This window comes from Lepidothrix coronata, unplaced genomic scaffold (genome assembly GCF_001604755.1).
Source record: "Lepidothrix coronata isolate B3197 unplaced genomic scaffold, Lepidothrix_coronata-1.0 Scaffold158, whole genome shotgun sequence".
Classification (NCBI taxonomy): Eukaryota; Metazoa; Chordata; class Aves; order Passeriformes; family Pipridae; genus Lepidothrix; species Lepidothrix coronata.
This window is the reverse complement of record NW_016690338.1, coordinates 774,223-800,085: the sequence shown is the minus strand read 5'-3', so window position 1 is coordinate 800,085 and position 25,863 is coordinate 774,223. Positions and strand designations below refer to the sequence as shown.

Below are 25,863 nucleotides of genomic sequence, written 5' to 3'. Positions count from 1 at the left end.
AATGGACAGCTATACTTGATAATCAGAATTTAATGCATGGGAGCCTTTGTTCAGACTACTGATGTGGTAGTGGTCAATCAAACTAAGAATCCCCAGCCTGCTTTTGGTAATTAATGTAAAACTCTGACTTAAACTGGCACTGCCACCAAAAGGAATTATGCTCTTGACAGTGTGGTTGTGTGGAGCTTGGCAGAGCCCATTCCTTGGCTTTTGCAATGTGCCCGTGCATGTGTGCACATGTTTATCCCCTCCAATCATTTCATGAACTATCTGTAACTGTTAGCACCTTTGTCTGTACCACAAAAATGAAAATAGCTTAGTTTCATAGTGGACTTCGGAGTTAGCACTTTGATAAAGGCTTAATGCTTAATAATGAATTACCTCCTTTTTTGGAAAACTATAAGTAACTACAAGTAACTTTCCTCTAAATCTTTATAATTAGTCCACTGGCTGCCAGTGTTTGTTTCCTGCCTACCCTGACTGTATCATACTGCATTAATATTTTTGATACAAGGAGTTACAGTGCCTAGTATAATTAGGCCTTTGATTCAGTTGTAATCAGTTGGTAGGTACTGATAGACTAACAGGTAGCAACACTGGGCTGAACTGGTGAAATTGAAGCAGACTGGAAAATTTTACTTCCTATCTGGAGGCTCTGTAGCAATTCTTTCTTACTGTAACTAAGAGCGATTCAGTTATTTGGATATCTGAAAGCAAATATTTTGTAGAGGTAAGGGGCTATTGCTAAGAATCGTAAGCCATTTCAAACAGCTCAACACAACAACAGCAAAGGAAATCACTATAAACTTGACTGTCAGATTTAATTGGAAGTCTTTGTGAGGAATCAGATTTTTAAATACCAATGTCTTCAACGTGGAATAGTATGGAATAATTGGAAAGGTTAAAAAAAAAAGTCTGATAAGGTCAGGGAGCTTATATCCGTAGAAAGTCATTGAGCCAAAAGTTTGAAGGATGACAGTTCAAAAAAATCTGAATGTAAGAACAGTCATTTGAAAAGTGATTTGAATGGCAATCAATTACCCAAAGAGGTCAAAAGCAAGCCTTCTGTAAGGATGGGATTATCTCACATCTGCCAGCAACAGGCGGATTTGGTAGGCAATTTAAGCTTCTGATATTGGCCCTGTCTGAGAAGCCTTTTGGACTCATTCAAGGTATTTTGTCATAAATCCAAATAAACTTTAGCTTTGTTGATTTTGATTCTTAAATGAACTTTCTTTATAAAACAAAGCTATCAAGAAGGCAAGTAGAGATGCTGGATTGTGGTGCTGTAGCTTAGATTCTTGGCATCATCATGTGTATTATTATTTCAAGTGCAAGTGACAGAGTAAGCCGTGCTAGTTCTAAGTTTTTCTTTTTATGAGTGTCAAGTACCTCATATTTGCTTTCCCCATATGTTGAAATGGTATTACAATTTTTAGTCCACTTTGAAATCCAGGCATTTCTGTTGCTGCTTATAGTATTAGTGCTCTGACAGAAGTATATTCTGCTAGCTTGCTTTTACCTCCTTCTTTGAAGGGTTAGAAGCCATGGAGTTTGTGCTTGGTGCTCAGTTAACTGAATTTGGAACTAAGTTGATGCTGGAAGTGTACTGATTTGAGCTAACTGGGATAGATTTGTGTGCAATTGAGTTGTGTGTGGTAATGGACTAAATCTTGCCTCTAAAGTATACTGAGTCAAAGCATCTACTAGAGGAAAGGGTCTCCAGACATCTCATATTGCTGTACATATAGTCCAGGTTCTGTTAAGTAACCTCTAAAGAGGACTAGTCCTTATGAAACGTTTTGTGAAGAGTAAGGAGATAGTAGATAAAATACTCCATCTATTTTATTAGTCTTGTGGTCAAATAGTGCCACTGAACTGACCTGTCATCAGCATGAACAAGGTTGATGCAATGGTAGTGAGGATAAAATATATCAGGAAAACTGTGTCCAGAAAGGACTTGAAAAGAATGTTCTTATATATGAAATGTATTGGGTGATACTGGTCATATACAGTTGTGCTGAGTTAGGGAAGCATAAAAAGGGGGGCTGTTAGATGTATCTATCAGCTATGAAAACTTCTGGGGAAGCCTGTTACGGAGGAGTTGCAGTCCAGGTCTTGCAGTCTAACTGTATGCTTCGGTATACAATGTATATACTTTCTCTTGTGTTGAGTCCAGAATACATTCATTATCTCTCTATACAAAATGACTTGTGCTGCAAAATGATGTGATACTACTTCCTATTCAAGCTTACAATAGCTGCCAGGCGAAAAAAAAAAAAAAGACTCAATAAACCTCTGACATGAGTTAATTTCTCAGGATTTTTTTTTTGTTTTTCTTTTAAATAATAGTAGATATGAGAGTTTGGCAATGTGAATGGGATGTCAGAGTATTGGAGCTCAAAAGCAAGTAAGAATGACTTGTCTACAACAAAAGTGGTTCTATACCAAGAGCACTTCAGTAAAGAATGCTTCTTATTTAATAATTTGCAAAAATAAAAATATTTGCCTAACTAAATAATGTAGCAACTGCTGCTCTAGTAATGCCATAAACTTGTGTTTTAACCTGCTGAGAAGAGTTGGGGGTGGAAATAATAAAAGAAAGATGAAAACAGCCTAAGAGAAATCTAATTTCACATTTGTTACCATTCTACTCTACAGAAGCTGATATTTTTAATTAAGCTTGCTAGGTCACTTAGATGTACACCTATGGACTGCTAATTGGGTTTAGAATTTAAAATCTTCAGAGACAACTTTGTGAATCTTTAATCATGTCAGGAACAGAAGACATGAAGGCAGAGGCATTGTTAAAATCTTACCTAGTGCTTTTAAAATACATCGTAGACTTTTGAAGTAATGGATTCATATACCTGCCAAAGTACTTTGCTGCTTTTTAATGCAATTAAAATGTTAGCTTCCATTGTTGTCTCAAAGAGCTTTTCCAGGAAATCATGTGTTTAGAATTTTGTGTAGAGTGAGTCAGTGTAGTAGAAGACCAGCAAACCCATTTAATTGAGCTTAAATTAGGCCAGTTTTGTGAACTTAATTAAAATATTGTAACTTCCAGTTCTTGAATCATTGTAGTTATCCTGATTTGCAGATGGTATCACATGGTATCTATACCATACTTCATAATGCCTGGTAAGTCTGAGCATGTTCTTTAAAGGCATGGATCAGAGGTGCTTGAACATGCCCACGTGATGAATGCCCTCTATTGAAATAAAATAATACAGAAAACATTTGCTGGTGGTGGCATTTTGCAGGTAGAGTTACGGAGGTGAATGGCTGAAGAATAAAGCTGATGCGCGAATACTTACTATCTATGCTAAGAGAAAAGTAATCGCCTGCGCTTTCTTATTTTAATGAGAGCAACCATCTCTATTTTAACACTGTATCTGTGTGTCAATATATGTGGTGTTAAAATCTGAGCATGAAATAGTGGATTCTCGCAATTATTAGGCTGCATTTGTTGTGCTGGCAAGTAGTAGGAAGTGGTAAGTTGCAGTCAAGTTTAAATAGCTTTTGTCTAGTTTGGTCTGTAAAATGAGCAAGATTTCACATGTGTTTTTTTGCTTGTTTTAAGTTGAAGGGGAACTTGATTTGCACACTTATGAGTATAATGCAGTACCTCTACTTTCAAGTAACAATTGTTACCAAAGAAACACGACACTATATATGTCAATTGTTTGACTGTGCATGCAAATATTAAAGCTTTAGAAACGAACAGTTATCTGAATGTCTTTGGAACACTATGTCTATGGGTTTCTGTCCTAAATACCATTGGGAGCCGCTTGCTTTGTCTTGTCTGTCTTGGTATTGCATATGCTGCATATCCTTGATAAAAATGAATTTGAAGCTAATTTACTCATGAGTTGAGGATAGGTGAGCTGATGAGAAATGCTGGTTTTGAGTGCTGAGGTTGGGAGTATGCTTCTGACCAGAGCCGTGAAAGTGCACGTGCTGCATTTATAGTAACATGTAGCTGTTTGCAGAAATGGAAGAAAGTGAAGGCAAGATGTTAATCTTGCTCTCATTACAGTAACATAGGAGCTGAGTAAATGGAGTTCACGAAGAACACCCAGCCTTGATTTAGGTTAAATTTGTGTACTTAAGTAGCTGTGTTAAATGTAGCTCTAATGAGATTCAGGCTGCTTGCCTTTGTCATCTGAAGGAGATAATCTGCTAGAACAAATTTAATAAATGAAGAATGAAATCTCCCTTTCTTAGTCATGACAACCTGCAAAATCCTTTCTGTTTATTCTTGAGTGAAATCCGTTCATAAAGCGTAACGTGGTAAGGGTCTTTTTGTTTCTACTGAAATTTGCCAAAGGGATCAGGTGGGGAGCATTTTTGACAGGATGGGGAGAGGAAGGTTTACGTGACTCCAGATCGCTCGTATTTCTGCCTCCGTATGGTTTGGGGGATGGATCCGGGAATGCAGCATGTGGCTGCGCTCCTCCCGAGCTGAGCTGAGCGATGGCTCAGCCCTGCACAAAGCTGGTGATGTAATGTGTGCCGCTGCGAGTGCGGTGGGCATGTGGGAGCCATGCTGTCACCCGCTCGCATGCAGATCGAGCTGTGCTGCACCGCTTCCACACTGCCAAGCCCGCGCGTGGCTCACATTGTCTCAGCAGAGCGACTGCTTGTTTGCTTTCTTTGCCTTATATCGTCTTAAACAATTGTCTTGTATTTTCTGATTAACGTGGCATGTGTGTTGAGAATACACACCTGCTAGGAGTAATTCAAGCTAGAATTTCTGACGTAATCCTTGAGCAAACGAGATGTGTGTTGGACATCCCTTTTGGTGTTCCGTGCTAATCTTGCTCTCCCTTTTAAAGGCAGGGAGGGAGGGAGAGACAGGTTGCTGTTAGCAACCGCTCGCATATTAAAAGTGAAATACCCAAGCTCTAATTCCCCTGTTGACTCCTGATCGCTACTCTTTTTTTTCTTTCTTTTTTTTTTTTTTAAGAATTGGTTCATTCTAACCAGTAGCTTATGTTAATCAGTGTTTTAAGTAAAATCGGCTCAGTAAAGAGATAGAACAGGGAGATGCTCTGATGTAAAACTTTATTCTCTCCCTTCTAAATGCTTCTAACAGCCCCACATCTAAAATTAAGAGCTGTAGCTGTGTACGATTCTTTTGCTCTGGTGTTTGATTCAATAGGACCCTGACAGTGCAAGATGAAGAAAAGTGTCTCCTCCTTCCTCCTCATATAGATCTTTTGTATGTGCACTGCAATATAGCAGAGAAGCTTGGATTCATCCTAGATTTCCTGTGTCTCAGTGCTTTTGGAGCTCAAGCTCCTTATGGCTGCAAACTAATAAAATGGGAATTTGAAGGAAGGAGAGCTGTGCACAAATCAGGTTATTTGACATACGTCTTGTTGCAAATGGCTAGTTTTTCCACAGAAGGAATATAAAATGTCCTGCAAAAAAAGGAAGGGAGGAGAGAGGAGGAATATTCAAAAAAAATGGTTGTTTAAGTACCAGTGCCTGAAAGTATGAACATAACTAAGTCTAATTTTTGCATATGTATCTCCATAAGGTGACAAAAATGTTGTGAAAGTGTGTGCATATTTAAAAAGAAAAAAGGGTGGAGAAAAGGAAAAAAATGTAACCATTAAATGCCAAATCTTGGGGTCTGTGAATGATAGAAAGCCCAAGTGCAATACCTTGTGCTATAAAAAGGTTTTTTTATTGGAAGATATTCAGTCTGGGTTGGGGTATTTTTGATTGATTTTGGGGCTGATGGAAATAGTTCTTCCTATTGTTGCTCAGGATAAAACAATGCAGGATGATTTTCAAGATGTTTTCAAGTTGCTTATTTTTACTGCTCTTGCTGTAGTCTTCATCAATTTCACTGTGCAAAAAGATTTCTCCAGATGGTGATTTGGAACAAGAGCCAAAGGACATGATCTAAACCGTTATGTTCCAGCTGTTGCTGCGCAGAATTTCGAAGCTACTGCCTTTTACTTGATCTGTGTTTTGAACAGAAAAATAAGTAAAATTGCTTACAGACCTCGTTAAAACAACTGCGTGTTAAACCATTCTTTTATAGGAGACTGGGTACCCTCCTGGTGAACTGACAGTGCAGGCCTCTAAGCCGTGAGTGTCTGTAGCAACAGTTAACAGGGAAAGTGTCTGACTGCAGTGAGAGCCGTGTGCTGCTGCTGTACACCACGACAAAAAGGTTTGCTACCTCAGCAGGGCAGTGAATTGAAGTATTGCAGCGCTTAGGGATGGATGAGCAGTTCCCACCAAAACAAATGAACTTCCAACAATGCTGGTAGGACAGCAGGAACAGACTGAACATCCTGAAGAGATAGAGAAATTTAATAACACAGTTGCCCTCATGTTAAAGCGGGAAACTTTTGAGATTTTGATGGTCTCAAGTTTCAGTTGAAAAATGGGCATTCATACTTCTGTCTCACACATTTCATAGAATCAAAGGGTAATCCAGGTTGGAAAGGACCTCGGTACAAAATATGGATAGCTCTAAGGTTCTTGTTACCCACTTAAAAGGAAATTGCAGATTTTTAACAGTGATTTAGGATTTGGAGTTTTCTTCAACTTACGGTCTTAAGGCAGCTCTTCAAGTTTTGCAGTACACACCTGAGGTAGCTAGTTTCCGCTAATTGCTGATTAATAAGTAATTAACTGAGCAATAGATGAGTACGTCAGCTTCCAAGAAAGGGATGGTCGTTCAGTCAATGAATTTGATCTTGTTTGAGTAATTACTGTCAAGTACACTAATAGTCTTCTTGTCCCACATCTCTCTGTATGATATTGTGCTCTTCCCATAATTTAAAGACAGGAGAGATGTGTCCCGGTGTCAGAATAAACCAGGGAACTGGTAAAAATGGCAAGAGAGAACCTCAACACTTAGCCAAAATACCAAAAGCTGAAAGTGTCTTAAAGAGCTAGTAACTTTCTAATGAATCTCATTTTCTTATTTCAAGGCAGTTTCTCAGCTGTCTGCTTCTGTGAGGCCTGATTGCCAAATGGTAGCACTGCATACAGGCTTGGTACTGATGTGTTACAATTCCCTGCAGCTTGTATGGAGAGTGTGTAAGTTGGAAAATGTAAGCTGGAAAAAAAAAGAAAAGGGAAAAGGAGGGGCATTTCTGTGATCTGTTGTGGTTAAAGTGAGGGTTTGAAGGCATGAAGTTTTCTGATGAGTGGGTCTTGAACCTGATCAGACCTGAAGGGAGTCAAAAGCTTCAGAATTGCTTTAAATTCAGGACTAGGTTTTTACCATTAAATGAATACAGCAAATATTTTGCTGAAGTTCATGACTATGGCTGCTGGAACAACACTGAAATCATGCCACTTTGGTTATATCCCTCTAAACTGTATCCTTGTTGGAGTCCCCTGGAGGTTTTAGAATCTGGACTGAGAAAAAGTGAATGAATAAATGATGAATGCCAAGGTTACTAATGTTGCTCAGTGACCTGTATGTCATTAAAAAATCCTGCTGATAGTTCCTCATTTTCTCTAAGAAGAAAGATCTTAAAGATGCCATGACAGGCATACTTAAAAGTTAGTGTTCCTGAGATGGTTTTTTAACTGGTCATCTGCAAGCTCACAAAGCTTCAGAGAAAGAACTGCAGTCTATGCCATAATTTTCCTGAATTCTCTTGCTTTGTTGCAATGTGAAAGATGGTGTGAGATTGCTGAGCAGCACTGAATATAGGCAATGTCTATAACGGGAAGTGATAACAGTGCAGTTGGTGAATTGACAGCTCTGATTGCACTATGAATCCTTTACTTGCATCCAAAAGTATGAATTTATAGTTAAGCCTACCATAAAATTGAAATTGGCATTTAAAATTCTTGAGTCAAAATCAAGGAAAGCTATCAGTAATCCCATATATGCACTAATTTTAGTTGCCTTTTGATTGCCTTTGCAATCCCTTTGGGTTATATTCTCATTTACTGCTGTTCTTTGCCATTTCCTGCTTATGAAAGTTCAGTTTTCTTTCTCACCTTTACCTCAGTAGTCTGATTTCATTTAAAAACCTAAAGACTTGTGGGGTTCAGCAATCATTGAATCTGATTGAAGGAAAGAATTTAATGGTTTTACTGACTTAATCTATACTGGTTTCTGTGTAGAACTTCACAGTAAGAATGTAAAACGTTTTACAATGGCTGCCTGTAAATCTCCTCATATCTCGTTTAAAATTATTTTTCATGGAATAATACCTTATTTAGAAATTTACTCACCAACCAAGTTTTAAAACTTCTCCATATTAAAGTGGGATGAGAGGAACCTGCTTTGTGCTGTCTTTCTGGACACCTGAAAAACATGGGAGGTAGTGTATAAATTGACTTACAGCTGTGATTTATCATTTACAGTTGTTAACTGATAAGCAAAGTTGAATAAACCTATAGGTTTCTGGGACTTATCATGGTGCTAATAATGTCAAGGTCGTGGGTTTGATCACTGTACAGGCCATTCACTTAAGAGTTGAACTCGATGATCCTTGTGGGTCCCTTCCAATTAAGAATATTCTGTGATCTTGTAATATGGGGAATTCTGAAAAAGAGCAAATAATGAAACCTTAGTCAGTCTAATACTGCACTAATTTTATTCAATTTGAGCTTCTTTATTCCTCCTTTTCCCCCCCCTCCTCTTTTTACTTGATTAAAAAGCAGTTTCTCTTGAAATGTAGCTAGGATGGATTTACAAATAAAGGGAGGAATAGCTCAAATTTCAGTCATGTAGTTGATATAATTCATGCTGTAAAATAGGAAAAAAAGCTAAAGACAGCAACATCTTGGATTCTTTTTGCTTAAACGTTGACTAGCTGCATTTTTGAGATTTTCTGTTCCAAGGTATCCTTAACACAAAAGGATTAGTGGATGCAAGGAGTTGTGGAGAATGGTTTACAGTTGCTGCTACCTTAGCTGGATGAAGGACATGGCTGCTTGGCTGGAAAACAGTCTCTTCCCCACCCATGGAGGTAGTTGTATCTCTCATCTTCTAGCAAATATTTAATTTCACTTAAGACTAACCTAAATCAGTCCAGTTATTACCTAGTAACAGGTAATCAGCAGTTCTGAGTCCTGCTAGTGCAATTTCTATGTGGGTTTTCCTTCCTGTAGAATTTAGCATAGATTTTTGAGTAGAAGTCTATTGAAGCAGGTCCATTGAAATGAAGAGAGTAGTGTATTGGAAAATAACTCACTGAAAGAGTTTTCTCTGATTCAGGATGGGATATCTGTCAAAGAAGAGGTGGGGATTAGAAGTCTCATACTGGAGTGAGCAGCCTGGTAGATAAGGTGCTTCCTTTCTGTTGGTGACATGACAGGGAATCATTCTGAAGTACAAACAGAGGCTAAAGCAACTCTGGGTTGAGTCTGGGTTTTTTTGTTTGTGCTTGTTAAAAGGTCTTGTTTTTATTTGGCAAGATGAAAAGCAGTTGTGTTATTTAAGGTGTGAGTTTTCAGGGTGAGAGCATTCCCTTTTTTTTGTTCATGTTTTTCTCCAGCCATGTTTCAGAAAAATTTCAAATCAGTTGTGTGTGACAGCAATGGATGAGTGCTTGGTCAACCTCTTTGCTAATAGGTGCTGCTCTTAGCCTCAATTTCTGAGTCTTTGTTGTCGTAATTTCTGTTTCCACGTTTTATGTTTGTTGTCATAACTGAACAATGCACATCACTGAAGACACCTCTGAAGTAAAGACTCCTGTGTTCTTGGGGTAACAGTGCATCTTTGGGAAAGGGGTTTCCAACACTGATTCATATCACATTTCTGTAATCAAATTGTTACCTTAAAAGGCTTGAGGCAATTTTGTCTGCTTCATGTAATTGTGTGGCTGACTAGTTACTGATCGTTGCAGTACGAGATGACAACAGAGTTACCTTGTTTTCTGCATGTGAAGGAAGCCTCGGTCTTACACTAATAGAGCGTTGTGTAAACTTCCACACAAGTACCCAGTGTGTTACAGCTCTAAAGATGACTTTTTCACTGTATTTCAATACCTGTGGGAAGTTTCAGCAAGTTGGGTAACTGGAGAGCAGCAAAGTTACAGGAATGCTATGATTTCCAGGCAAAGATGGCTCCTTTACACTGGGTTACTCTCTGGTTTCCAGGGGAGGTGGACATGCAGCTCTGCAGCCAGGTCTTCACCGGATTTGGGAACACTTGCAGCCCAAATGAGAGGAGTCTGCCCTGGCCATTTGGGTAAAGATCTCTCGGAAACCTCCTAGGGTTGATAACTCTACCCAAAAATGCTGTCTTTTTATGGATGTTTTAACTTATAAAATAATGTAATATATTATTTATAAAATAATATGTTGCGGCAAAACATCTTAGCTTCATACAACATGAGAAAAAGCACAGACAGTGTAGTTTTTTACATTTGTCTAGTTGATGGTGTCTTCTGGCTTTGGACTTGTAGGGGCAAAGATGTGACGGGGTGTATGTTTGTGGGGAAGACTTCCTAATTTTCTAACGTATACATCTGGATAAAGAGTTTAGATTACTTTGCTTGTTTCCTATTGGCATCTTTTAAATATCTTAAGTTGTGTGATAGAACATTTCAATAACTGCTCTGTAATAAGACAGCTTTAGTAAAAGACTGTATAACTCACAGGATTGTGTAATTCTGTAATTCTTTGTAAGGGGTGGGGGGAACCTCTTAAATTGAAATGGGCTATGTAGTCGTGTGTTACTTAATCTACTGAAATTGAATATTAACTAGCATAATTTGAGCATCCTCCCTCCTGACTGGTAGTAAGGGAAAAGAGTCTGTGTGATGGGCAACAGAAAGGCATATACTACCTATTAAAAATGCAAAACTGTAAAATAAGTATTTCTTTAATAGGTGTTGAAAATATAAAGGATGATTTTCCTATATAAGACTGAAATTGTCTTTAAAAGATGTAGGATTTATTATTAGAAACAACATTTTTAAAATAAGAATGCCTCTTCAGGTAAACTGGATACCAAAAAGAACAGCATAAATATGTGCCATAGATGCACATACATTGTGCTTCCAAAAGAGAAGCATGTGCCATGGGAATGAAAACGCTCTGGAATTTCATACTTGCCCAGCTGCACCGTGCAGGCGTGGGTTGTACTTTTCCATGGAGCTGGCCACGCCGGGAGTGGGTCTGCCAGCGACCCCTCTGCTCGCCCGTGGCTGCGGGTGGGTACCGAGGCTGCGGGCACTGCGGCGGCACCGCGGCGGCGGGAGCTGCAGCCGCCCGGCTCGGGAAGGATGACATCACCCCCAGGAACATGTGATGCAGCCGGCTGGCGCGGAGGATGCTGAGCTGTGTAGGGAGAGATTGGTGCAGATATTTATGGCATTTCATTTGAGTGTGGTAAATGCCTTTTAATTTTTATTTTTTTTTTTTAAATTAAATCCTCATAATCGCAAATGTTTCGTGGAATAGAGGCTTTAAAAAGAGGGGGGAGGACAAACCCCAAACCGTTAAGACCTGCTTATATTGCTGGGTTTTTGTTTTGTTATTGCTTCATTGGAGATAAAAATATGATACTTTCCTGCTGTATTCACCCTCTTTGCTCCCTAGCATTCTTTCATCTGTTGTAATCCCCACAGTCTTTTCAGTTAAGCTTTAACACTGCAGAACTGGAATAAAAATAGACTGTTTAGAGCAGCAGGAATATGATAATCCAAGGCAGTCAGCCTTAAGGATATGCAGATGCAGAACATGAGCCAAGCACTAACGTATTTGCTAGGGTGTTTACCTTGAGCGGCCCCTTAATAGTCAGAGAAATGTTAGCTAAATGTTTCTCCCTTCTTACATGCCACAGGCAAAGTAAAACGTGCAGCTGCTGAGCATCATCCGAGGTGAAGTAGTTTAAGGGCTTAGAAATCTGAGCAAGCAATTGTGGTATCATCAGTGTCTTGGGTAATTTTGAGCTAAGAGAGACAGCAAAGTACAGCACTAGTTTCTGCATGCTTTTTAGGTGAGGAGAAAGTGTTTTCTACCTCTAAATTTACTGTAAAGAGAAGGAATTGCCATGGTTGATATGAAAGCTGAGCATGCTAAATTGGCATTAAGCTTATGGTGGGTAGCTCAAAGCACATTAAAAAAAAAATTGAACCCTGGAAGTGTGCCTTAGCAGTCAGCTGAAACCCAAATATTTCAATGTATTTGCTGTCCTTTTAGATGATTAATTTAATCTTTTTCTTAAAGTCTTGTTTAGAACTTTAGTCCATAATAAGCAAAAACTTAGTAGGATAAAACTAGTAGGCAGTTTTAGTAAAAAGCTGATAACTCAAAGCCATTACTCTGGAGGAGGAATAATGCTCGAGGTTCCTTTGGCTCTGTCTTAGACTCTTGAGAGCCTAAGCGGAAACATGAAAGTAATCCCTCCACTTCTTTGCCAGTCTGGAGTTGCCATGTAATTGCAAAATACTGTCCATCGTGTAGAAACCCTCCATGCTGCATGGTTACCCAAGGAACTAGTTTTTCCTGCTCTCGCCTTTCTGAGAAAATGTACCGAATTTTGGGTTTGTTTTTGGTTTATGGCGTTCATGAAAAAACACAGAACTAGCCAGGGAATTTCCATCTGGCTGGAAGTTGATATGTTTTGTTTTCTTTTGTTCGCATTCTGTGGGTGCTGAGACAATGTCGTGGTTGAACACTTCAGTTACAGTGAATTGGAAGGACCCGTTTTTGACAGACATTTGTCTGAATGCATGTTTTAAAAGTCCCCAGTCATGGGTAGGCCATAGTCTTTCACAGGCAGTCCTATGAGCTGCTTCATGGTTCTTTCCTTTACAAAACTTCCTGCCGCCTAAAGTAAACCTCTCAGTGTAATTCTAGTCAGCTTACTTTTGCCACCACTAGGCTTTATGTGTTTTGAGGACAGTTCTTCAGGATCAACAGTGTCATTCAGTGTAGTTGATGACGTGCAAACACTTGACCATCCGTGTCCCTTGGGTGTTGTGTTTGGTGCATCCTGGCTCTGTTTTGAAGGGTAGTGCCCATAACCTATTGTGTTAGTGGCACAGAAGTCTCAATACTGCTGTCTGGAGTGGAAAACCTGTTATGTAATTTACATATATGATGCCCTTAATTATAGATCTTATGTTACTTGATGACACCCATTTGCTACCTTCAGGTTTTAGCTCTGAAGTGTGCAGGTCTTTCATTTAAGCTCAGAACCTGAGACCAAAAGTTATGAAAATTTAGATGTTTTTGAGGAGGAAGTGAAATGATAGCCTCCCTGCTGGACATCAGTAGGGGTTTCTGCTGCCGTCTCTAGAGACGCAGGGGAAGAACAATTTATTTTAGAAAAGATTGCCACATATGCACCAGAGCTTGCTCTTGAATGTTTCTCTGAAACTAAAAATAATTAAAAAGCTTATTTTACCTTCTATACATCTCAAACTGTTGCCTTTAAGGAACACAACTATGGTGTCATAGAAAGCTATTTAAGCTGTCTTAAAAGCACTTCTGTGCTTCAACAGTGATAGAGAAGTAAAGTGCTTCCCGCTTGCCCCATCAGAGGTACTTTCTTCAGAAATAAGACTATTTTAAAAAAAACCATGAATCCAAACAGACCAGAAAGGGTCATACAGACAGTTAGTTGAAGATCTGTTGTATCACAGTTCTTGTAAGATGAACAAAATTGGCCTAAACATGACCATTTCTGTGCTGTACAGGTCAATATGGAATATAAGGTTAAAAGATCTTCCTTATCAAAGAAGGAAGAACTTAGAATTTGGCCACAGAAACAGAGTAGTAGAAATAGGAAGTCAAGAGGACGGACAAGCTGTTGATGTGCTGCTTTACAAGATTGACTGTAATCACTCACCTTGGGGACAGTTTCAAACTCTATGTATGTGTAGAGTTAATGTGACAAAATGTGCTCTCACAAAATTCTGTGCCTGTCAGGCAGCAGAAAAGAATTGTGCTTACAGAAGTGATTTAAAGAAAGTTATATGTAAATAGCATCGGGGTTTTTTGGTGTGTGTTTTTGTGTGGGTTTTTTTGGTGGTTGGGGTTTTTTGGTGGGTTTTTTTGTTGGTTTGTTTGTTTAGATGGTTTTGTTTGTTTGTCTGTGTTGTTGTGGGGGTTTGGTGGGTTGGGTTGGGGGTTTTTTTGCTGGTAATTTTTCTAAAGGTACCTGGTCTTAATAGCTTGATGCCCTCCTCCCAGACTTTTATTATAAGGTTATCTTAATTCCTGTAATCATAACATTCACAATATATTCCGAGGGTAAATGTTTTACAGTGCATTCATTAAATGTAGAAGCTGAGCTTGTCTGAATTTCTGACTAATCATCTTTTTGTTTTTTCAGGGTTTCGCAAAAATGATGAAATGAAGGCTATGGAAGTATTGCCAATTTTAAAGGAAAAAGTTGCATACCTTTCAGGTACAGTTATTTTCTGTTGTAGAATATCCAACTGTGGTGTTAGTAGCATGTAAACTGGTATTTTAAATACTTTAATTATTATTACAAAAATCACAGAGAGCTGGGTAGCACCTATTCCAATTGGATATCCCAAACATAGCATAAGCATTTTCAAAGGATCTGTAATAAAGAAGGTGTATGTTTTGTTGAATTTGGAACATTGCTTGTTGTCGTCCTGATCATGTCATATCCCGCATTCCCTCAGCCCTGCCTATCTAACAGCATTATTTGCAGCAACCTAGAACTTGCTGTACCAATGTCATATTCTTTTTCTTATTTCTGCTTCTTCTGCTGGGGAGTTTTACAGAGTTGCCTTTGTTATTGGCCCATCTGAAGCATATTCTGGAGAAATACCTCCGTTGCAGAGGTGAACTTGCAGTGTCTGTTGGTTCCTGAACAAGGAATAGCAGAGGATTTAAAAGTGGGGTTTATAGGAGTTAGTATCATAACATAGTCTGTAAGTTGATAAGTAACTTTACTTGGTGGAATGATGGCTGAGATGCTTATTCTTGTGAACCGCATTTCGGTGTGACTTTCTGGGATTAAACACCATCATCCCCTCGGCCATAATCTTAATGTCAAACAATTTAGAGGACATTCTCATATTTGAAAAGGGTTTTTTCAATAAATAATTTGTCAAGAAAGACAAAAATAAAGCTCTTGTCTGTAAATATTAAAACACAAAAAATGATTGCTGAAATTGTACTATTTAAGAGATTTGTTGTGCATGGATGCTGATGCTTGCAAGTACAGCATGTGGTACAGAGTACTTTATCCTGTCCACTCTTATGAATCAAGTAGAAGCTTAAAGCAAAAAAACGTGTGTGTGTGTTTTGGTTTTGTTTTTTTTTTTTTTTTTCCCCTAAAAGTTCCTGGCAACTGTAGTGAATGATATAACAGATTCCCCGGAGCTGATTTCTCTGGTATCATGGTAATTCACAATTCTGCAGATGAATTGTAGTGCTGGTGAAAGCTTTCTTAAAACTGTATTTTCAGAGGGAAAGAAAATAAGAAAAGGGAGTTAAGCACAATTTTTCAATCCCTCATTACTCTTTTTTGGACCTTGTTTTGTAGTATTTAATGAAAATGAAGTCAGTTTCTATTAAAAACCCTCAGAATTTCTAGATTGTCCAGTACTTAGTTTAGACCCCTTAGAAGGGATCTGAAAAATGATTGTTTTTTTCTGACAGTAATTTCTAAGCAGATGGCATCTAAAAAGGCATTAATTCAGTGTAAGTGAAATGGGCCAAATGAAAGCTGAAGATAAATTTAAGGGGAGATGATAGATTGTGAACCAGAGCAGATGAGGTGTCGGCAGGAATAAATGGTTGCCAACTTGCCTGTGTGAAGGTAGCAACTTCTAATGGAAGAATAGGCCAAACAGCTGTGGGCAACAAGGCTGGCCAGAACTGATGTGCAAAAATCCATAGTTTCACATTTCCATTGCAAGTGAAACTCAAATGAAATGAGATACTTTAGTAGTGCAAATGATTTAAAAAAACTTCATGAACAACAACCCACAACAACATTCTTCAGTGTGTTCCCCCCCTTCCCTTTCCCTCAACAAAAGTACCACCACCACCAGGGCTTAACCATTGTGGAACGAGAACTGTCAAGCTTTATACCTGGGAATGAAAAGGAGAGGAAGATTGTTGGTTTACTGAACCAGTTTTCACCTAACTGGGAAATAAACTGCTTTGAATATTGGATGTCTTAGCACCTGAAATGGTTACATCTCTAGGCTTTGCTGTGAAGTACAAATAGAGTCACAGATGCAATTTTTTTTGTTAAGTTTAAACTGAAGTTTGTCCAAGTACAGATACTCTTGCATCTCTACACATACTTAGATGAGGAGAGCATTTTCTTGCAAGGGACTGTTATCTTGGTTTCATATGGAGAAATAACCCTTGATAACTTGTCTTGCCGTAAAAGCTCACTGTTTAGCTTTACCCAAGTACTTTGAAACTAGGTAAAAAGGCATTTTCTTAAAATGCCTTCATCAGTCTGTTGAATTTTAGTGCCAGTTGAAGACCATTGACAATACTCCTATTAGTTATGTGCAGTACACAGAAGTGATTTGTGTTAGATGGCTCATGTGAGGTGATCAGGTATTCATGTGACACATTTTGGCCTAAACACAGAATATGTCAGTACTGGGGGGGGTGTTGTATAAAAGGAAAGGGGTAAAAATTGAAGTCTCACTGTTGAAAGTAGTAGCTTAACATATTTTTGTTAAACCAAGACTAATAGGGAATTGAGTTGGATAAAGACTGTTGTGAGACAGGAAATTCCCACCTGATGCCTCATACATTGTTGCTTTTAACTTTCCTGTTTGTCTATGACACAGGAGCATCAGGAACAAAGGAAATGACAGTTATTTATTGGAAAAGGCCTAAGAAAGCTGTCAGTATAGCTGATGAAAAGACACAAGTGTTAGGGACTTTTTTGCTTAATATTTGCAGTTTTGCTATCTGGTTTAAGGCGGGATAAACAGTAAGCGAGAGAACAGTGAAAAGAGCAGTGAAGTTCTTTTCATCAAAAATCAAGGCTGTATTAATTTCTTCATTACACATCTAGACCTGAAATTTGTACAGCAGATTTTGTCTCCGATGTACAAAAATTTCAGGATGTTTTATGAGAAATTTAAGTACCATTTTTAAAAATGGTTTTTCTCTATGATATACGTGGAGCTGGGAGCCAACTGAAGTGGTGTCCAGAATGACATAAAGAATAAGGGTTCCTTTCTTCTGCCATACTGAGAAAATTGCATGATGCAGGAGTTACAGTGTGGGAAAGACCCAGAGGACTGATCTGAGGTGACTGCATGTAACAAAGCATTTGTTTAAAATGCTTAGAGAACGTTAAAGACAATTCAGCATATGGTCTTCTCTGCTAGCTGCTGCTTTTAAAAGAAGAATATCCACCCTGAGGATTTGAGTTAGTTTTTCTGGGGGATTGGAATCAGTAGCACTTACCAGTTGAAACATGAAAGATCTGAAGGTGGTGATGGCCTGTGGTGCAATGAGGAGACCATTAAGAACTGCAGCAGACTTTCAACTAAGCTTGGTAGCTTTGGGGACCAGTGATCACTCTGGAGCTCAGTAGGGGCTTGGGCAGTTGGACTCTGGAGCTCAGCAGGGGTTTGGGCAGTTGGACTCTCAGTCTTGTCATTTATCATTCCTCTCTCATACAGCTCCTGTGTTGTTTTTCTCCTGTCACTTGCTGTGTAAAAATCCTCAAAGCTCTCTGTTTGGCAAGTGAGTCAGGATGGTCAAGACCAGCCTTTCTCCATTAGAATGAGACAACTAAGTTTTTTATCTTATCTCCCACTTAAAAAGGTCATGGAAGATAAGGATATGAATTTCCTTTTAAGTTTAGGCTTCTGACACTCTAGTTTGACAGACATTCAAAGATGCTTTTGCCTCTTCTGAGTTTCATGTGGTGCCTCACAGGGAACATGTCCAGTGTAGACAGTCCCTAGAGACTTTGACAGCTAGGCTTACTGTCTCTAGCAAGGAGATACAGACTGTTGGAGAGGATAGTGATGAATTCTTGAGTGACTGGTTTCTTTTATTATTTTTATTTTCTTTTAGCCTTCCTTTCAAAGTGATTTTTAAAAAACTTTTTTTAGTAACGTGGAATTACAATGAGGAGCTGATTTAAAATGAGAAATTCTGGACTGAGGATAGTGTTTTTCTGCGTTTCCATGGGACAGGAGAAAACAGTCCACACATCTGTGGTTGAGAACATATATGTGAAATTTAGCTTGCAAGAAAGTGTCTGTGCTATTATGGATGTGTTGATAAAGATATCCTACTGGCTTGAATATAGCCTTTAGTAATAGTAACGGTTTGTTGTCACTAGAAAGGAGTTGGATATAAAATTACATTTTACTATTTGACTGCAGTAAGTCTGTGCAATTTTATGACTGAGATGAACACATTGAAGTGGAACCACTTGAAATCAGATTTTTTTGCATTATATATTAAGTGGATTCAAAATTTTCGGCATGTTAACAAAACTAAAAAGTAACAATTCTGAATCTGCAAATTGGAACAGGATAAAAATACAAGTTAAATGCTTAAATAGTTGACATCTACTCAATCTAGCATATGTATTGAGTGTGAAATACTATACACCTACATTCTGCTAGTAATGAAGTTAATCATAGAATCATAAGGTCATTTAGGTTGGAAAAGACTTTTAAAATCATTAAGTCCAGCCCCTAACCTGGCACTGCCAAGTCCACCACTAAACCATGTCCCTGCATGCCTCACCTACATGTCTTTTAAATACCTCCAGGGATGGTGGCACAACCACTTCCCTGGGCAGCCTATTCCAATGCTTGACAAATCTTCTGGTGAAGATATTGTTCCTAAACCTCCTCTGGCACAACTTGGGGACATTTCCTCTTATCCTGCCCCTTGTTACCTGGGAGAAGAGACCAAGACTCATCTCACTGTAGCTTCCTTTCAGGTAGTTGTAGAAAGCGATAAGGTCTCCCCTTGAGGCTCCTTTTCTCCCAACTAAACAACCTCAGCTCCCTCAGCTGCTCCTCATCGCACTTGTGCTCTAGACCCTTCACCAGCTCCATTGCCCTTCTTTGGACTCACTCCAGCACCTCAATGCCCTTCTTGTAGTGAGAGGCCCAGAACTGAACATAGGATTCAAGATGTGGTCTCACCAGTGCCGAGTATAGGGGGACGATCACTGCCCTAATCCTGCTGACCATACTATTGCTGATATAGATCAGGATGTTATTGACCTTTTTGGCCACCTGGGCATGCTGCTGGCTCACATTCAGATGGCTGTTGACCAGCACCCCCAGATCTGCCCCTAGTTTGTAAAGTTGCATGGGGTTGTTGCAACCCAAGTGCAGGTCCTGGCACTTAGCCTTGTTGAACCTCAATGGCCTTGGCCCATTGATCCACTCCTGCCCAACTGGGCATCATCTGCAAACTTTTCCTTGATTCATATCCATAAACACTCACCCTGTTGTCACTGTCACTGAGCTCTAGACAATCATAACGCTCCTAACATATGGGGCTACCATGCTGACTCTCCTTCTTTGTCGAGTTTACACCCATCCATTGCAGCACTCCAGTTGTGCAAGTCATCCCACCATGTTTCCATGATGGCAGCTATGCCACACTTTTCCTGCTGCCCAGTGGCTTCCATCTGCTCCTGTCTGTTGCCCATGCTACATGCATTAGTGTAGATGAACTTCAGTTGGGCTGTTGATTCTGTCACTTTTTGGGGGGCAGAAGCCTTCGTTTCTATGTGACTTCTCTCAGGTGCTTCCATCGTTTCAAACACATCAATAACCCTTACGTCTTGGCTGCTGCGTGGATCTTCGTCCCTATCTCCACTGAGATGGCAGACTGAAGGACCTTGCTAGCATACCTCAAACATTGGTGTGCTAACCGCAGGCTTATGTCTAGTGAGCACAGCTTTGTCCCTTTTCCCTTCAAATCTAGTTTAAAGCTCTTTCAGTGAGTCCTGGTAACTCCTGTGCAAAGATCCTTTTCGTCCTTTGAGACAGGTGTACCTTGTCTTCACTGTCAGACTTAGTGTTGTGTAAACCAACTCATGATCAAAAAACCCAAAAACCTTCTGGTGACACCAGGCTTGGAGCCAGGTATTTATCTGCTGGCTCTTCCCATTTCTTCCCTTATCATTCCCTGCAACTGGAAGGATAGAGAAGCACCAGCTGTGCTTCTGATCCCCCAACCAGTCATCCCAAGGCCATCAGGGAGAGACTTCAGTCACGTCCCTCTTGATTGCCCTTGGGCTTCTTGTTTCAGTGTCATTGCTTCCTACCTGAAAAACCCATAATGGATAATAATCCAAGGGCCATACCAGGGTAGGAAGCTTAATCATCACTTCTTTAACCTGGGACCCAGGGAGGCAGTAGGCTTTCAAGAAGTGGATTCAGTTGGCACATTGGGCTTTCTATTCCTTTCAGAAAGGGAGTCTCCTATGACAATGATCCATCCGTCTTCAACCTACTCACCTCCTCCCTGAGCTCTGTCACTAAGCAGAGGAACTCCTCTACCTGGGCGCACTTCCCACAGCTGTGCTCTCTGCTGCCATATCATCTAAATACTTGCCTACAGAGTAGCATAATTCTGTGTTTAAATTTAATCTGTACAATTACTGAGTCAAAAATTAAATACATAACAGAGCACCATTTCTGGAGGTGTCACACTGCCAGTCAGATTTGAACATGACTGTAATGTTTAAGTGTAATGTTCTGGTTATTATTTGTTGCAATTTTTTTTACATGTATTTTCTCATTGTAGGAGTTGTAACAGTGTGCTGATCAGTGCTCCTAAAATTCAGTCTTAAGTTGGTGTCAAAATGACAGTGTTGGCATTTAAGTTGAAATCGCTTTTTTGGAAGTAGATACTGGTGACTAGTTCTGCTAACAAGAATAGTGTTATGCTGTGGGGTCTTTTAACATTTTTAATTTTTCAGGTGGCAGAGATAAGCGTGGAGGTCCCATTCTAACGTTTCCAGCTCGTAGTAATCATGATAGAATACGGCAAGAAGACCTTAGAAGACTAATTTCATATTTAGCATGTATTCCTAGGTAAGTGATAGTCTGATAAGCTCTAAAGCTGTATAACAAAATAAATGGATTATGTTACAATACACCCACAAACTAGACGACTGAATGGGTTAATAAAATGAGCTAATCAATACCAAGTTTTGACAGTTGCTATTTTCAAATTGCTTTTTGGAAGAGAAATAATTACTCTGCCCTGTAAAAGGAAGGCCATTGGCAGAACGGATGGTGTGCTTTAGCTGAAAGTAGTTTGTGTCTTGGAAACAGCACTGTCATGCCATATTGCTGTCTCTGTGTTGAAAATTGCAAATACAACTCAAAGGCCTTCAGTTCATCAGTAATTAGAAACATGCTGGTCATGATTCACAATATGCCTTGTGTGGAGTGGGGTCAGCACAACACTCCTAACTCTTATTTGTGTTAGGTAAATCATAGTGTCCAGATAAAGCACAGAAATAACCAGGAGAGAGATATGTAAAATTGCTTGTAAAGGTCTCAGATAAATCTGTGGAGTGATCTGTGAAAGTACTGATAGCATTGCATTACCAGCAATTTAAGTTATGCATTGCAATGTGCTGTTCAAGTAAATCGGCAGAAGTTAAATCCAATGCTTGTGTGTGTGTATATATATACACTCCCATATATATATATGTATATATGAAGTTAAGAGATATTTTGTATGTATATAAAAAAAGTTTGTTCATATATAACTTTGCTTCTAGGACTATCTGAGCTGGGGACAAAAATGATCCTAAGACCCTGACTTTAGGTCCTCCTTGGAATCTGCCAGCATTTGTTGTGGGCTGGAGCAATGCTTGCTGTGCTTCACTATGTTTGCCTATGACCTCAAGGAGCAGTTGTCATTACAGTTGAAAAAAATTCCTTGGACAACATCCCTGAAGGCAATATCTTCTGTGTTTCTGTAATGTGTTAATTTACAGCTGGTCTTTTCACCTGATATAATCAGATGCCAGTTTCAGACTGACAGAAGTGGTTTCATAAAAATAACTTCAAGACATCTAGCTGACAGTGTATGCGGCCTCTTTTTTGTTAAGTTAACTGGGGGAGGTAGAGGAAGAAGGACAGGAAGAAGGCTTGAGATCTTTACTTTCAGATTCGAATGGTGAGATGTATGCTAGCAATCGAGAGCTTCAAGTTATTAGAGAAGTTACTAGATAAATGTGCATCAAAATGTGTCCAAGAATTTTCTAGAGATAATCTGGCAAGATACAGCAATCCTCTGGCAAAAGGCTTATGTTAGTTTAGCATCAAGAGATTTAAGATTAAAAGTTAGTGCTGGTTTTATAGCTCTTTAAGCATGGCAAAGTTTTGAGAATAAAGGGAGCTTTATTAAAAGCAGGACTCATTTTCATACAAGTCATATTTTAGTGACTGATCATGCAACTCTAGCTGATTAAGAAGTCCAAGGTGGTACAAATAACCCCCAGCATTTGGGCTGTGTGGTATTTATTGCAGTACTGTTATTTGATGTATCTGAAGAATCAGAAGTATCAATTGTTTGGCAAGAGATCTAAAAACTCAAGTTGATTCAGTCTCACAATTTTAGTAATTTAACAGTCTATCTTATTTAAAAATATAGCTAAACTTATGTCATCACCACTGACTGTACCAGTATTTTAGTGTAGTTCAGGTTTACAAACAGATGACCTTGGCTGACTAAAGCCTTCTACCCTAATTTTTGTGATCCTTGGCTAAAAGACATTCAACTTGTGTCAGATGATGGGACCACATGATTGATGACACATCTGATTGTGTCACATGATGAGGGCTTGCTTTGTACACCCCAGGAGATGTATGTATTGTGTGAATTAGTGGCAAGCACTCCTCATGCAGTCCTCAGTTTGGTGGTAGAATAGGGATGGGCAGAGCAGCACTCATATAATAGCATTTGACCTTTAAATAATGGGTCTGTCCTTAAAACAGTATTTATTTTTGTGCTTGAATGCTGTATCTTAGAAAACATTTTCACTATGGTCAGAAAATTGTAGATTGTAGCCTACGTGTATTCCAAGCTAGTTGATTTTAATATATTTTGCTTCTGCCATTGCAGGTTTTGATGTTTCTATGGACAGGTGGTAGAGCCATCATTTATCGTGATAAACTCCCTTTTTAAATTTTGCAGGCTTTTCTTTTTTTTCCCTAACTTTAAAGTTTTCAAACTTAAAATAGCCTCCTCTTCAAAGGAACTAATACTATCACTTTTTCCAGAAGATCTCCTGTATCGGTCATAACACATCTTTCTACAGCCACTACAGTGGCTAATACAAGTGTGTAAAGTATGCCAGTGAAGCTTCTCTGCTTCTTGGACACTCTGAAAACCTCACACATGAGAATGGCATTTGCATTAGTCACATCCCTGAAAGTGACTCGTACTCAAACAATGGACATTTGGTCCTTTTTGATAGTCTGTTGGCTATGATGCATTGGTTTTGAAATATTTCATTTTCCATGGTCATGCTACAAGGTCATGTAGCAAATTCTGCTGGAATAAAATCAAAGTTTCTGGTGGTGGTGGTGATTGTCACTTTTGATCAATGGCAAGCACTAAATGTACAGAAGGTATTGATGAAAAGAAATTAAATCTTCCATTCTCAGAAGAGGTGCTGGAGAATTTGAATGTAAGGTCTGTCAACTTTTGGACAGCAAAACTGAGCTCAAGTTTTGTATAAACAGGTTGATGTGGTTTTGTTCACAATGCTAAAATACTGTCTTATCCATTAACTGTCCACAAATCGATCCTGTTACAAAAGAAATGGTCAAAAATGGCTTTTTTTCCTCTGCAGACTCTGACTCTCAGATAATATGGGTCTAAATATGAGACAATTTGAAAAAGTTGCAAAGTGGTAGGTAAGAACAATTTGCCATCTTCTGTCTTTTAGAGGATCCCCTCAGTCATTAGAAAGGCATGAATATTGTCATCCGTCAAGTAAGTGTGTGTGTGTTCCGAAGAGTCAGAATATCAAGTCAGCAACGGGTATAAAGCTATCACCCACAAGGAGTTTGGCATGAGGGTCAGAGAAACTTCTTGAGAGGTTCATGAGATCTGCTGTACGTGTTAGCTAGTGAACAGTGAGACCCTAGAGTGTTACAACTGGCTGAGCAGACTACGTTCCTTAGGCAGTGTGGTGCAGTAGAGTCTGTGTTTGAAGTTATAACACTTGCTTGATAACCTTTTCTTCTTTCTTCTGCAGTGAGGAAGTATGTAAACGAGGATTCACTGTCATTGTAGATATGCGTGGGTCAAAATGGGACTCCATAAAGCCTCTGCTGAAGATTTTACAGGAATCCTTTCCATGTTGTATTCATGTTGCACTGATAATCAAGCCAGACAATTTCTGGCAGAAACAGAGGACTAACTTTGGCAGCTCTAAGTTTGAGTTTGAGGTAATTTTCCCTGTGGAGTATAAATTTATATTTATTTCATGGTTTTAAGTGCTCGCTAATGATCAACACCTTGAAAACTCCCAGATAAATTATATTCTGCATGAAGGGAGGGTTACTTTAGGCCAATGGTGTAGAAGGAATGTGGTTTTCTTCTTTTTTCTTTCTACTTATTAGACTAGATAGTTGTGCATGTTGTTGTTTATATTCTTTTTCTGAGTGTAAGAAAGATGGAATTATGGTTTTACCTCTACTGCTATAAAGCTAGGTTTCCTCTGTTTGTTATCTTGGTCTGCACTGAGGTAATTGTGATACCTCCAGCATGAAGAGGAAAGCAGCTGTCTGAACCTTACTGTTATCTTCCTTCGACTTTGCAATACACAAAGTCAAAGCTTAATCAAAACAGTAGTCAAAGGAGTGGCTGCTGTTTTCTTCTGAAGTGTAGTGAGGTAAGAAATAAATATTTCTCTGATTTTGGGAAATACCTGCAAGACCTCCTGTATTCTGCTGTTCAGAATTGATACTGGAAAAGACATGTGTGAGAAAAGGTGTCATGTGGACTTTGTGCACAAAATGATCAACTCTTACAAAGAGAAAAGCAAAAGCTTGAAAGGAAATTTCAAATTAATTTCAGTAACAGCATTTTTTTATTTCTGCTTTTATTTTCTAGACAAATATGGTGTCTCTGGAAGGCCTTACCAAAGTAGTTGATCCTTCTCAGCTAACCCCAGAATTTGATGGCTGTTTGGAATACAACCATGAGGAGTGGATAGAAATCAGAGTTGCCTTTGAGGACTACATTAGCAATGCAACCCATATGCTGTCCAGACTGGAGGAACTGCAAGATATCTTGTCAAAAAAAGAAATGCCTCAGGACCTGGAAGGTGCTCGCAATATGATAGAGGAGCATTCACAATTAAAAAAGAAAGTCATTAAGGCTCCTATCGAGGACCTTGATGTGGAAGGACAAAAGCTGCTCCAGCGGATACAGAGCAGTGATAGCTTTCCCAAAAAGAACTCGGGGTCAGGGAATGCAGACTTACAGAACCTTTTACCCAAAGTATCCACCATGCTGGACAGGCTGCACTCAACACGGCAGCATCTGCATCAGATGTGGCATGTGAGAAAATTGAAATTGGACCAATGTTTTCAGCTCAGGCTGTTCGAGCAGGATGCTGAAAAGGTAAGGGATTGAGGGAGGGCAGTATAAATGGCTGGTGCTTGATGGACTTGAAAGAAGTACCAGAGGTAACTCCAAATAGTCGTTTTTGTCTTTAGAGTTAATCACTAGACTTTTAACAAGAAATAAGGGACTTCTTGGTTGAGAGGCACTAAGAGTCTTGTAGAGTAAAGGGCATGGGATAGTACTGATAAGCTGTAAAGGACACAGATAGCTCTCACCAAAGAATATTTTAAGTGCTAGTGACTTGAAAGCTTTTGTTTTGTTAAGGGTTTGTTCCAACCCTTTTTGCCTGCATCAAGTGAAGATGAATGC

At 39.1% G+C, this 25,863-nt stretch overlaps 1 protein-coding gene across 2 annotated transcripts in view; it reads left to right on the top strand.

Annotated features, from left to right (window-relative positions):
• TRIO (trio Rho guanine nucleotide exchange factor) overlaps nucleotides 1-25,863 on the top strand; it is a 248,016-nt gene that overhangs the window by 55,083 nt on the left and 167,070 nt on the right. For both annotated transcript variants that reach the window (XR_001877064.1, XM_017829066.1), the window contains exons 2-5: nucleotides 14,285-14,359; nucleotides 20,876-20,990; nucleotides 24,179-24,371; nucleotides 25,039-25,551. Coding sequence is in view for 1 of the 2 variants with exons in the window: in XM_017829066.1 (XP_017684555.1) it covers nucleotides 14,285-14,359; nucleotides 20,876-20,990; nucleotides 24,179-24,371; nucleotides 25,039-25,551 (896 nt within the window). In the remaining variant the exon portion in view is untranslated. The remainder of the gene's footprint in view (nucleotides 1-14,284; nucleotides 14,360-20,875; nucleotides 20,991-24,178; nucleotides 24,372-25,038; nucleotides 25,552-25,863) is intronic.